Source organism: Heterodontus francisci, chromosome 26 (genome assembly GCF_036365525.1).
Source record: "Heterodontus francisci isolate sHetFra1 chromosome 26, sHetFra1.hap1, whole genome shotgun sequence".
Lineage (NCBI taxonomy): Eukaryota > Metazoa > Chordata > Chondrichthyes > Heterodontiformes > Heterodontidae > Heterodontus > Heterodontus francisci.
This window is the reverse complement of record NC_090396.1, coordinates 13021947-13036936: the sequence shown is the minus strand read 5'-3', so window position 1 is coordinate 13036936 and position 14990 is coordinate 13021947. Positions and strand designations below refer to the sequence as shown.

The 14990-nt window shown below is 45.0% G+C and overlaps 1 protein-coding gene across 1 annotated transcript in view; it reads left to right on the top strand.

The window, feature by feature from the left end:
• The window catches only part of LOC137384487 (glutamate receptor ionotropic, NMDA 2C-like), a 397390-nt gene that overhangs the window by 325873 nt on the left and 56527 nt on the right, over positions 1–14990 (top strand). The window contains exon 8 of the mRNA XM_068058626.1: positions 6819–7048. Within this exon, the coding sequence (XP_067914727.1) occupies positions 6819–7048 (230 nt within the window). The remainder of the gene's footprint in view (positions 1–6818; positions 7049–14990) is intronic.

The following is a 14990-nucleotide window of genomic DNA, read 5'->3' as shown; positions in this document are numbered from 1 at the left end:
ATCTGCTTTATCCTCCTTTTCCTATACTCACTGGAATGTGGCACCGGGAGTAATCCAGAGATTACAACCTTTGAGGTCCTGCGTTTTAATCTGCTACCTAGTTCCCTAAATTCTTATTGCAGGACCTCATCCCTCTTTCTACCTATCTCAACTACATCCTCTTTCATTATGACTTCAGCAGCATCTTCTTGGTAAAGACAAATGCCCTATACTCATTTAGTACCTCAGCCATGCCCTCAGCCTTTTTTCTTATTCTTTCACAAGATGTAGGCATCCCTGGCTAGGCCAGTATTTATTGCCCATCCCTAATTGCCCTTGAGAAGGTGGTGATGAGGAAGCGTGGATCCCCTTTTTGGTCCCAAATCGGCCCAACCCCTCCTGTTAAGACCCTTTTACTATTTATATGCTTCTAGAAGACTTTGGATTCCCTTTCATGTTAGCTGCCAGTCTCTTCGTAAATTCTCTTTGTCTCTCTGATTTTCTTTTTCACTTCCCCTCTGAATTTTGTATATTCAGCCTGGTTCTCACTTGAATTATTAACCTAGCATCTGTCATACGTCCCCTTTTTCTGCTTCATTATTACTCTCTATCTCTCTTGTCATCGAAGGAGGTCTGGTTTTGATTGCCCAACCTTTCCCCCACGTAGGAATGTACCTCGACTGTACCCGAACCATCTGCTCTTTAAAATTCTGTTCCTTTACAGTTTTGCCTGCCAATCTTCGATTTCAATTTACTTGGGTCAAATCCATTCTCAACCCTTTTCCATAGCTAGTCTAAGCGTTATGATACTATGATCATTGTTCCCTAAATGTTTCCCCAATGACACTTGATCCACTTGACCCATCTCATTCCCCAGAACCAGATGCAGCAATGCCTCCTTCCTTGTTGGGCTGGAAACATACTATCAAGAAAATTCTCCGGACCACACTTCGGAAACTTTCCCCACTCTTTTACTATTCCAGTCTACATTAAGATAATTAAAATCCCCCATTATCACTACTCTATAGTTTAAGTACCTCTCTCAGGACTTCAACACATGCCAGCCTACTTCCTCACAGCACCAGGCAGGTGGACCATGGGTTGCAGCACCAGGCTGTCCAGGAATAATCTCTAGAGATGCAGCCAGTAGTATCTCCTAGCCAGGAGCAAGGTGCCATGAGAGGAGGCCCACCTCAGCTTCTTGTAGAGCATAGGCAGCTATCACCTGCAATACTGGCCCGCAGGTTCATCGACTAAACCAGGAGTAGATTGGACCATCAATTGAGAAAATGCACCTTTTATAAGAACTAGGAGCAGGAGTAGGCCGTCCGGCCCCTCGAGCCTGCTCCGCTATTCAATAAGATCATGGCTGATCTTTTCGTGGACTCAGATCCACTTACCCGCGCTCTCACCGTATCCCTTAATTCCTTTATTGTTCAAAAAGATATCTACCTTAGCTTTAAAAACGTTTACTGAAGAAGCGTCAACTACTTCACTGGGCAAGGAATTCCATAGATTAACAACCCTCTGGGTGAAGAAGTTCCTTCTTAATTCAGTCCTAAATCTGCTCCCTCTAATCTTGAGGCTATGCCCTCTTGTCCTAGCTTCACCTGCCAGTGGAAACATCCTCTCTACTTGTATCTTATCTATTCCCTTCATAATTTTATATGTTTCTATAAATTCCCCCCTCATTCTTCTGAATTCCAATGAATATAATCCCAATCTACTCAGTCTCTCCTCATAAGCCAACCCCCTCAACTCCGGAATCAACCTAGTGAACCTCCTCTGCACCCTCTCCAGTGCCAGTATATCCTTTCTCAAGTAAGGAGACCAAAACTGCACACAGTACTCCAGGTGCGGCCTCACCAGTACCTTATACAGCTGCAACATAACCTCTCTGCTTTTAAACTCAATCCCTTTAGCAATGAAGGACAAAATTCCATTTGCCTTCCTAATTTCTTGCTGTACCTGCAGACCAACCTTCTGCGATTCATGCACAAGGACACCCAGGTCCCTCTGCATAGCAGCATGCTGCAACTTTTTACCATTCAAGTAATAATCCTTTTTACTGTTACTCCTACCGAAATGAATGACTTCACATTTATTAACATTGTATTCCATCTGCCAGACCTTTGCCCACTCACTCGATGTATCTATGTTCCTCTGCAAAGTTTCACAGTCATCTGCACACTTTGCTCTGCCACTCATCTTAGTGTCATTTGCAAACTTTGACACCCGACACATGGTCCCCAACTCCAAATCATCCATATAAATTGTAAATAATTGCGGTCCCAACACCGATTCCTGAGGCACACCACTAGTGACTGATTGCCAACCAGAATAGCACTCATTTATCCCCACTCTCTGCTTCCTGTTAGTCAACCAATCCTCTATCCATGCTAATACTTTACCCCTAACGCCATGTATCCTTATTTTATGCAGCAGCTTCTTGTGCGGCACCTTGTCGAAGGCCTTTTGGAAATCTAGGTACACCACATCCACTGGGTCCCCATTGTCCACCTTGCTCGTAATGTCATCATAGAATTCCAAAAGATTTGTCAAGCATGACCTGCCCTTCATGAACCCATGCTGCGTCTGCCCAACGGGACAATTTCTATCGAGATGCCCTGCTATTTCTTCCTTGATAATAGACTCAAGCATCTTCCCCACTACAGAGGTTAAGCTAATCAGTCTATAATTCCCCATCTTTTGTCTACCTCCCTTTTTAAACAGTGTCGTCACATCTGCTGTTTTCCAATCTGCTGGGACTACCCCAGAGTCCAGTGAATTTTGGAAAATTACCGCCAGTGCACCTGCTATTTCTCCCGCCATCTCTTTTAGTACCCTGGGATGCATTCCATCAGGGCCAGGAGACTTATCAATCCTTAGCTCCATTAGCTTGCCCAATACTACCTCTTCCGTAATAATGATTGTTTCCAGGTCCTCACCTACGTTCGTCTCTTTGTCAATTACTGGCATGTTATTAATGTCCTCCACTGTGAAGACCGATACAAAATACCTGTTCAATGCCTCGGCTATTTCATCATATCCCATAACTAAATTCCCCTTCTCATCCTCTAAAGGACCAACGTTTACTTTAGCCACTCTTTTTCGTTTTATATATTTATAGAAACTTTTTATATCAGTCTTTATATTCTGTGCTAGTTTTTTCTCATGTTCTACCTTACTTTTCTTTATAGCTCTTTTTGTGGCTTTCTGTTGACCTTTAAAGTTTTCCCAATCTTCTAGTTTCATGCTGTTTTTGGCCACTTTGTATGCCTTCTCTTTCAATTTGATCGCCTCCCTTATTTCCTTAGACACCCATGGCAGATTACCCCTTTTCTTCCAGTCCTTCCTTTTCACTGAAATATACTTTTGCTGAGCACTTTGAAAAATTGCTTTGAAAGTCCTCCACTGCTCGTCACCTGTCCCACCATAAAATCTTTGTTTCCAGTCTACTTTAGCCAAGTCCTCCCTCATTCTATTGTAGTCCCCCTTGTTCAAGCGCAGGACCCTGGTATTGGATTTTATCTTCACACTCTCCATCTGTATTCTAAATTCAACCATACTGTGATCACTCCTTCCAAGAGGATCCCTAACTATGAGGTCATTAATTATTCCTGTCTCATTACACAGGACTAGATCTAGGATAGCTTGCTCCCTCGTCGGTTCCATTACATACTGTTCAAGAAAACTATCACGATACACTCAACGAACTCCTCCTCAAGGCTACCCTGACTGAGCTGATTCGACCAATCTACATGTAGATTAAAATCCCCCATGATAATTGCCGTACCATTTTTACAGGCATTAGTTATTCCTTTGTTTATTGCCCGTCCCAATGTGATGTTATTATTTGGTGGCCTATAGACTACGCCTATCAATGACGTTTTCTTCTTAGAGTTTCTAATTTCCACCCAAATGGATTCAACCTCATTCTCCATAGAACCTATATCAGCTCTCAGCACTGCCCTGATGTCGTCCTTGAGTATCAGAGCTACACCACCTCCCTTACCTTCCTGTCTGTCCTTCCAAATAGTCTGGTACCCCTGGATATTTAACTCCCAGTCGTGACCAACCTGTAACCATGTCTCCGTAATGGCTACCAAATCATATTCATTCGCGATGATTTGTGCCGTTAACTCATCAACCTTGTTACAAATGCTACGAGCATTCAGGTAAAGTGCCTTTATGCTAGCTTTCTTACCCTCATGATTTTTTGTTGGAAGTGGAGGAGAAGGAGGGTCTGATGTCAAAGGTAGACAGAGTGACACAGATGGAAGATTTCAGTGGGGAGTCCTTGCTCTGGTTTCCCTTGCAGTGGTCACTAAAGAAGTGCAGGTCATTTCCTGTAGTCTGCCTCCAACTGAGTCAGGGCCTCCTCACTAGCTCTTCAAGCACTGATCTTTTTGAATGGCAAATTGTAATGGGCACAAAAGTAGTGTTCGTGATTCTTGATGTGGAGCACAATGCAGGTCCCTCCCCAGCCTGTTCATGCAGCAGAACCATGTGATTCAATCACCTAGTCCAAGCTAGTAGAGGCAGGAGCATTGTTGCAGCTTGTTGCTGCTGTTTGGGTTGCTGTTACTGTGGCAGGATGGGATAGCTTGTTCAACTACAATCCATCTGTTGACCTGTCTGCTTCGCTGACGAGATCAGAGATGTCTGAGACTCTCCATCCTCGTCAAGCTGACTTACTGCTCACTTCCCCTCACTGCCTCAGCTGATTCTGCTAACAGCTGCACCTTACAATACCCAGTCTGAGGTTCTTCGAGAACAGCATCACCGGCCTTCATTAAAATGAGACTTGACAGACAGATTGTGGGAAGGGCCAGGGACTTTATAAAGTGCAACATAACAGACTTGTTAGCAAAATTTAAGCCCCAAGGATTAAAGGGACACTGGTAGCATGAATACCAAATTGGCTAAGAGACAGAATACAGACAATTGGGGGGGGGAGGAGGGGAGGTGGGTCCATGCCCAGGATTGGGAAGCCCTGTACAAATCCTCAAACCCTGTGCACCAGAGTTTCCAGCTGCTTTGGGCCACCAGGCAATGGAGATTCAGTGCTGCGGTACTTGCTCCTGACTGACACCTGTGCCCTCACATTGATCATATCAACTCTGGTGGGGTCAGTACTGGAAGCACTGGGGGCATAGTCTGAGGATTTTTGATCACATTGTAAATTGAAGGGGTGTATGTGTATGGGCGAGATTGCAAAATCTGTAACCCATCATGTGTATCAGTGAATAAACAAGCCTCATGCAGCTGAGTGGTAGTGCAGTCATTTATTGTGTGAAACAAAGGGTTTTAGCAGTAAACTGTAGCGTAACATGTCCCACGAGAGTACGAACCTGTTTGGTAATCAGTACAAGATCAGTAAGGTTGTCTAACGTCTGTAGAGGCCAGCAGAATATGTTCTCAGGCAACACTTGTTGTAATGTATATTCCCTATTCGTAAGGTGGGCCATATTTGTTCCCAGGTCTCTGCGATTTTGTAATTTACAGTTACCTTGCATACCACCTCCTTCTGGGTGGATTACTGAGTGTCTGTTCCCATAGGACACTGAATTACTGAACAAAGCACTTTGCCAGCTGTGGCTCAGTGGGTAGCACTCTCACTTCAGAGTCAGAAGGTTGTGGGTTTAAGTCTTATGCCAGAGTCTTGAGCATATAGCCCAGGCTGACACTCTAATGTAGTACTGAGGGAGTGCTACACTGTTAGAGGGACTGTCTTTCAGATGAGACTTTAAAGTGAGGGCCTGCCTGCCCTCTCACATAGAGGTAAAAGATCTGAAGGCACTACTCAATTATTCTTGGTGTCCTGACCAGTGTTTATTCTTCAACCAATACCTAAAACATTATAAGGTCATTGATCTAATTACTGTTTGTGGGATCATTACAACAGTGACTACACTTCAAAAATGCTTAATTGGTTGCAATGCAATTTGGGACATCATGAGATCAAGAAAGACATGATTAAATACAAATCCTTCTTTCTGTCACTAATTCCAGCTGCATCTTAACTTTAGAAGGCCCCACAAGGCTCTAGCACTCACTCACACACTCTTTTTCCCTGCCTCCACTTTTTGTTATGCCAAATATTTTCCACATTTAGTCACTTGCCCTATAAATGGAACAAGAAACTTCTTCCCTTCCACTGGAGATGGAGGAGGAGAAAATGAATGGACGAGGCAGAAATGGCCATTGGGAGTAAGGGCAGCCCCCAGCTGACTGCCTCTGGGCAATCACTCAATGTCAGGTAGTGAGATTGACTTCAATGGCAAATTGTGACTGGCATTGGTCATTGGGGTGATATAACCTGGGAACTGGGCAATATGCAGATGGATGGATCCTTCATTTAGCAAAATAGAAACTGTGAAGGGGCCCAAAGTCACTTTGAGTCATCGGATGTGAGGAGGCTGTTCTAATGCAATCCACTGACATCTTTCCGTGATGGAAGGACTCTTCGTCCCTCTGTTTGGACTAGATTTTTAATCAGGGGTCCCATGTGGAACGAACAGTATCCCAAAACATTGTACCACCCCATCCCTTATACCAGATCCTGGGCATCGGGAATTGACATCATGAGGAAAGCTTAAAGGTTCGATTTCTTGAGATTCTCCAGGTAGTTTCTAATTTTCCACCGAAATTTTCAAGCTTATGAAGGGAATTCACGGTGACTTCTGGTAAATTATTGTCTGTGGTGAAAGAGTCGAGTAGAGGTGAAAGTACAGCACTGATAGAACCTTTTTTGCGGATATTTGTAAAATATAAAATGGATGGAAGACGATATTTGCAGCTGCTTTCACTGTTTATATCTGATTGTCTCTCCACAGTTACAGGAGGTCCAACATTTACGATAGGGAAATCAGTGTGGCTTCTCTGGGCGCTGGTCTTCAACAACTCTGTCCCCATTGAAAATCCCAAAGGAACAACGAGCAAAATCATGGTCTTAATCTGGGCCTTTTTTGCTGTCATCTTCCTGGCAAGTTATACAGCAAACCTGGCAGCATTTATGATTCAAGAGCAGTTCATTGACACTGTCTCAGGCCTCAGTGACAAAAAGGTAAGGCACAACGTAACAATACTGAATATACAACCCACATCATTGGTGCTGAATCTAGAACTGATCCCACCTTATCAGCGGCACATCTGGAATTGATCTCATCGCTTGTAAATGCAGAACTTGTGTCTGTCGACGCTGAAAAACTCTTCCATCAGCACCTTCATCGATCAATATCATCTTCGTCCCCATCTCTTCCTCCTTCTGCTCTTCCTTTCCTCCGCAACATCCATCTCCTCCTCTTTCTCCGTCTCCTCCTCCACCATCTCCCTATCCTCCATTTCCTTTCTGAAAAGCTGGCAAAGAGAAAACTTTCCCAGGTGGTAATAGAACGACATGAGACCTCTGAGTGCATTTGCCTGATTTTACCTCCTCCCAGGCACCATTCCTACTATGTAGAGGAATAGAAATTGACCTCAACAAAGTAGTAGTTTGCACCTTGGGCCTCACATAAAAGGTCTGGGTTTTTCCTGCCCCGGGCCTCCCCCACACCCTCCCACCCCACCCGTCCCCTTCCCATCCACGAAACGGCACTGATTAGCCCATGACTCTCCAGAAGCAGGCCAGCTGCCTCCCCCCATCTGATCCAAGCAGGGTATTCACCACGGAGACTCCTGGGCGAGATGGTCACCAACCCTTCCCCCTTCCTGACAATTCTTTCAACTCAGAAAACGTGTCAAAGGTCTAAGTACTAAAAAGCAAAGCTGAAATCTTAAGATGAAATAAACAACGGGCTGAATTTTTGGGCCCCACCGAGGTTGGGAACAGAGGCAAATGAAGTCCAAAAATCCCGGTGTTGGCCAGTGTGCCTGTTTCCCAACCCCGTTCCCAGCACTGGTTATTTTTGCTAAGGCAGGGCCAGCAGGGCTAATGATCCCACAAGGTGGGCAGCCAATAAGGCTCATTAAGAGCCTTGTTAACTGCAGTTAAAAGAGGCTGCCTGGGACTAGAATTTTCCAGTTAGCCTCCAGTTTTCCGACATGATGGGGAAGCAATTTAACTGCCTGGATGCAGGGCACCCAGTGGTATGCCGGGGTGGGGGGGGAACGATTGCCAGAACTCCAGGCAGGCCTTGAGGCCTGCCCTGCCTGCCTGCGTATGGGTGCAGCCAAAGGCTGCCCTGTAGAGGGACACCCCCACCCCCCACAGTGGTGGCCTGGCTGCTGAATCTGTTTTCTATTTAAAGATTTTAAAATGTTGGTGAGAGGGCGCCTCTATGTTGAAGCAGCCTCTCGGTTACTTACCCTCTACTGCACCCTAATGCTGCTCTCAAGTTGGAAGACCTCTGACTGTTTCCTGTCCCCAGAGGGAAAATCCAACCCAACATGCTTGCAGAGCCTTTTGATAAAAATTGCATCTGTTCCCCACTGAGTTTGTTGAAAGGGACAGATAGAATTTTGTAAAACAGCCCCACCTTGTTTACTTGAGTAAAATACTGCAAATCCTGGAAATCTGAAATAAAAACAGAAAATCCTCAGCAGGTCTGGCAGCATCTGTGGAGAGTCATAGAGCCATTACGGCACAGAAGGAGGCCATTCAGCCCTTTGAATCCATGCTGGCTCTCTGTAGAACAATCCAGTCAGTCCCATTCCCCCACTCTATCTCTGTAGCCCTGCAAGTTTATTTCCCTCAAGTGCCCATCCAATTTCCTTTTGAAATCGTTCATCATCTCCACTTCCTCCACCCTCGTAGGCAGCGAGTTCCAGGTCATTACCATTCGCTGTGTAAAAAAGCGCTTCCTGACATCCCCCCCTGCATCTCTTGCCCAAAACCTTATATCTGTGTCCCAAGTCCTTGTACCATCAGATAATAGGGACACATATTCTTTGCCTAACTTATCTAAACCTATCATAATCTTGTACACCTCTATCAAATCCCCCCTCAATCTCCTTTGCTACAAGGAGAACAAACCCAGCTTTTCTAATCTAACCTTGTAGCTTAAATCCACCATCCATGGAACCATTCTGGTAAATCTCCTCTGCACCCTCTCAAGGACCCTCACATCCTTCCTGAAGTGTGGTGACTAGAACTTGATGCAATAATCTAGTCGTAGCCTAACCAGAGCTTTATAAAGCTTCAGCATAACCTCCCTGCTTTTGTACTCAGTACCTCTATTTATGAAGCCCAAGGTCCCATATGCTTTACTAACCACTTTCTCAATATGTCCTTCCACCTTCAAAGATCGATGCACATGAACCCCCAGATTCCTCTGTTCCTGCACACTCTTTAGAACTGTACCATTTAGTCTATATTGTCTCTCCCCATCCCTTCTGCCAAAATGCATCACCTCACACTTCTCTACATTATATTCCATCTGCCACTTGTCTGCCCATTCTGCTAGCCGATCCATGTCCAGTTGCAGTCAATTGATATCATCCTCACTGTCTGCCACACCTCCAAGTTTGGTATCATTGGCAAATTTTGAAATGCTATTCTGTATTCCAATATCCAAGTTATTTATACAGATCAAAAAAGCAGTGTGGTCCAGCACTGACCCTCAGGGAACACCACTCTCTACCATCCTCCAGTCTGAAAAACAACCGTTTACCACAACCTGCTGTTTTCAGCCCTTAAGGCAATTTTTTTTATCCAAGATGACATTGACCCTCCTCTACCATGAGCCTCAATCTTGTTAACCAGCCTTTTATGTGGTACTTTGTCAAATGCTTTCTGAAAATTCATATAGACAACATCCATTGTTTTCCCCTCATCAACCTTATCTGCTACTTCATCAAAAAATTCAATTAGGTTAGTCAATGCGATCTGCCTTTTACAAATCCATGCAGGCCATCCTTAATTAACTGAAACCTCTCCAAATGCCTCTTAATTTTTTCTTTGATTATTGTTTGTGAAACCTTACCCACCACTGATGTTAAACTGATTGGCCTGTAGTTACCAGGAATGTCCTTACACCCTTTCTTGAATCAGGATGTCATATTTGCCACTTCTGACAGTTCCCCTATATCTAGGAAAGACTGAAAGATTCTGGCAAGCCATTCCGCCATCTCCATTCCCACTTCTTTTAACAACCTGGGATACAAGCCATTGGGACCAGGCGACTTATCCACTCTAAGCATAGCCAGCCTTTCCAGTACATCCTGCCTATCAATTTTAACCCCATCCATTACCTCTACCATCTCCGCTTCTACTGATATTTTGCTGGCATCCTCTTTCTTAATAAACACTGATACAAAGTACTCATTAAGTATCCCAGCCATCCCCTGCGCCTCTGTGCCACTTTGACCCTAATAGGCCCCACCCCACCTCTAACTACCCACTTACTATTTACATGCCGGCAGCAGATTTTTGTGTTCCTTTTATGTTAACTGCCATTCTATTCTCATATTCATCCACCTCCTTTCCCTTTACTCTAACATTATTCCAATCAATATTTGGGTAATTAAAGTCCCCCAGTATCACCACTCTATAATTCTTGCACATCTCTGTGATTTCCCTGCAGATTTGCTCCTCTATATCTCTCACTATTTGCAGGCCTATTGAATACCAGCAGTATCGTGATCATATCATACCATATCAGAGAAAGAGAGTTAACGTTTCAAATCGATGACCTTTCATCAGAAACCACTTTTGTGTGTTCAGAATAAGGTTCACCCTCAACTCAGTCCAATCTGAATTATTCAGTACTAACTGGCCAATTCCATATACATAAATTCTCAAGGTATAAAACCGATTGGGACAGAATTCCAGGCACATGTGGGAGAGACTAAGGGAGAGAGGGGAGAAACAGACAGAGAGAGAGAAAGATGGAGAGAGATGTGATTACAGGATTGCCCTATTGACCCTAATATGCAAAGTAATGACACTCAGCAGTCTGCAACGTCATATTAGGTTGAACTCAGTTATTGGGCAGTCCCTTCATTGCTTGATCTCTGGGATGCCTTGCAGAAAACGCTTACCTTTATTCAGGGAGTTGGCAGAGTATTTCTTAATATTAGTTGGGTTGGTAAATGTTTTATGTGACAGTGTAGAGGGAGCTTTACTCAGTATCTAACCTGTTTTTGTTCGTCCTCAATCAGGCAGCAGAAACCCAGTGCTGTATCTGCCCTGGGAGTATTTGATGGGACAGTGTGGTGGGAGCATTACTCTGTACCTAACCCATGCGGTACCTGCCATGGGACTGTTTGATGGGACAGTGTAGAGGGAGCTTAACTCTATAGCTAACCCTTTTTTTCTTTTTTTTCTAAGCCCATGCTGTACAAATCCTGGGAGTGTTTGATGGGGACAGTGTAGAGGGAGCTTTACTCTGTATCTAACCCCATGCTGTACAAATCCTGGGAGTGTTTGATGGGGACAGTGTAGAGGGAGCTTTACTCTGTATCTAACCCCGTGTTGTACCTGTCCTGGGAGTGTTTGATGGGGACAGTGTAGAGAACTTTACTCTGTATCTAACCCCGTGCTGTACCTGTCCTGGGAGTGTTTGATGGGGACAGTGTAGAGAGCTTTACTCTGTATCTAACCCCGTGCTGTACCTGCCATGGGAGTGTTTGATGGGGACAGTGTAGAGCGCTTTACTCTGTATCTAACCCCATGCTGTACCTGTCCTGGGAGTGTTTGATGGGGACAGTGTAGAGAACTTTACTCTGTATCTAACCCCGTGCTGTACCTGTCCTGGGAGTGTTTGATGGGGACAGTGTAGAGCGCTTTACTCTGTATCTAACCCCGTGCTGTACCTGTCCTGGGAGTGTTTGATGGGGACAGTGTAGAGGGAGCTTTACTCTGTATCTAACCCCCGTGCTGTACCTGTCCTAGGAGTGTTTGATGGGACAGTGTAGAGGGAGCTTTACTCTGTATCAGCTTGCTGCCACAGGGAGTAATTGAGACCAATAGTGGAGATACATTGAACAGGGAGCTAGGAAAGCATATGAAGGAGAAGGAAATAGAGGATTATGCTGTTAGAATTAGAGGAGCAAGGATGGGAGGAGGTTAGAGTGCAACATAAATGGCAGCATGGACTGGTTGGGACGAATGGCCTGTTTCTGTGCTGTATACATCTCCTTGAGGTAAATTGGGCTTCACACCATTAAACTGCAGACATTCCCAACATTTTCATTCAATGACTGCCTGTCGCAATCCTGGGATTTTCCAGCTAATCCTCCTCTTGACAGTGTGTGCTCATGGCCACAAATAGTAATAAATAATGGAGATTCCAAGCTTGGGCTCCAGGCACATGTGGTTCATTACAAACAATATATCAAAATCTCCTGTTAATAGAGGCTTATGCAAATACACAACCACAAACAAGCACAACCTGTTAATGGGCACACTGGAACTAATCAGCCTGTTAATGACAACAGTGTAATACAAAAAAAAACCATTAATGGGGACACTAGAATCCATATAGCTAGTTTACTCGAATACAAAAGCAAAATACTGTAGATGCTGGGAATCTGAAATAAAAACAGAAAATGCTGGAAATACTCAGCAGAGCTGGCAACATCTGTGGAGAGAGAAACAGAGTTAATGAATCAGGTCTATGACCTTTCATCAGAACTGGGAAAAGTTAGAAATGTAATAGGTTTAAAGCAAATGAAAGGGAGAGGGTGGAAAAAGAACAAAAGAGAAGGTCTGTGATAGGGTGCAAGATGGGACATTTTAAATGACAAATGATTTGGTGGAGCAGAGCCACAGGGAGTGGTAATGGGACAAGTAAAGAAACAAAGAATGTGTCCAGAGGAGGTGTGAATGACAGAATGATGAACAGCTGCTGTCCAAAAGCAAAACAAGAGAAAACAAGATTAAATCCGAAACCTGCAAAGAAAAGGAAACAAAATGGGGGAAGAGATTACGGTCTGAAATTGTTGAACTCAATGTTGAGTCCAGAAGGCTGTCAAGTGCTTAATTGAAAAATGAAGTGCTGTTCTTCAAGCTTGTGTTGAGCTTCATTGGAATACTGTAGTTGGCTGAGAACAATGATGTCAACATCAGGGCGGCACAGTGGCGCAGTGGTTAGCACTGCAGCCTCACAGCTCCAGGGACCCGGGTTCGATTCTGGGTACTGCCTGTGTGGAGTTTGCAAGTTCTCCCTGTGTCTGCGTGGGTTTTCTCCGGGTGCTCCGGTTTCCTCCCACAAGCCAAAAGACTTGCAGGTTGATAGGTAAATTGGCCATTATAAATTGTCACTAGTTTAAGCAGGTGATAGGGACAGGTGGGGATGTTTGGTAGGAATATGGGATTAGTGTAGGATTAGTATAAATGGGTGGTTGATGGTCGGCACAGACTCGGTGGGCCGAAGGGCCTGTTTCAGTGCTGTATCTCTAATCTAATCTAATCTAAACATGAGTGTAAGGTGGTGAATTAAAATGACAGGCCACCAGATGCTCGAGGTCATGCTTGCAGACTGAATGGAGGTGTTCCACAAAGCAGTCACCCAGTCTGCATTTGATCTCGCCAATGTGGAGCAGACCACATTGTGTACAGCAAATACAGTATACTAAATTGAGAGAAGTATACGTAAATTGCTGCTTCACCTGGAAGGAGTGTTTGGGGCCTTGGATGGTGAGAAGTGAGGAGGGCAAAGGGTCGGGTATTACACCTCCTGCGATTGCATGGGAATGTGCTGTGGGAAGGGGAACAGGGTGTTGGGGGTGACTGAGAAGTGGACCAGGGTGTCACGGAAGGAATGGTTGCTTCAGAATGTTGAAAGCGGAGGGGAGGGGAAGATGTGTTTGGTGGTGGCATCATGCTGGAGGTGGTGGAAATGGCAGAGGATGATCCATTGAATAGGGAAGCTGGTGTAATCCTGTAAGAGAGAGGACAGATTGTCAGTGATTGTGTAGCACTGTGCTTCAGTGATGTGCTTGCAATAGCTGAACAGCTAGAGGTCTGTGAAGACAGTGAGAGGTGTGTGTAATCCTGATAGCATTGGTAGATGCATGTGGATGAGGTGCAGTAGGTGAATGTTAGGCATGAATCCTGACTGTCAGGGAGTGTCACACCAACCAGGTATGTTCTGGGTGAGTGGTACATTGAACAGAGTGAGAGGTTGTTGATGTGATGGGCATGAGATGTACTGTGAGGACGTATCACTCATCTTGACCACTCGTGTGAAGTCATTGTATTTCTTCCTGCATTTCAGCCCATGTCCGTTGCGCCAGACTCTGGGAATTCACCTCCCGAGCAACGTGTTCCCATTCCTACTTCAGGGTGAGTCTGGAGAGCTTCTTTCCCACACGGGAAAACATTGCCTCCCTCCTGGAGTCCACCTCGTCACCAGTGCCTTTAGTGCAGCGTCACTAGAGAAGCCTCTCTCTGAGTGCAGAGCCTGCAGGCAGCTTGGAACAAAGAGAAGCAAGACTACAGTCACTGAGACCAACACAAAAATGAAAACTTCATGAGGTAGTAAATGAAAATTGTGTCGTCCCAACTCGCTGCACATGGGTATGGGCAGGTCACGAGTCTTGATCCCCCTCCCACCCCCCACCCCATACCCAAATATTTCTAGCCCATTATCTCTGAAGGTTTTTCCACCATTCATCTTAAGATTTTTGGCCTGTAGCTGCCAGGTTTATCCCTCTCCCTTTTTTAAAACAGGGTTTAACATTTTTAATCTCCAGTCCTCTGGCACCACCCCCATATCCTGGAAGATTGGAACGATTGTGGCCAGCACCTCGGCAATTTCCACCCTAAACAACTCGCCAAGCCTCCTTTGACAGCACCTTCCAAACCACGACCTCTACCACCTAGACGGACAAGGGCAGCAGTCGCATGGGAACACCACCACCTGCAAGTTCCCCCCCAAGCCACACATCATCCGGACTTGGAACTATATCACTGTTCCCTCACTGTCGCTGGGTCAAATTCCTGAAACTCCCTTCCTAACAGCACTGCAGGTGTACCTACATCAGATGGGCCGTGGTGGTTCAAGGAGGCAGCTCACCACCACCTTCTCAAGGGCAATTTGGGATGGGCAATAAATTCTGGTCTT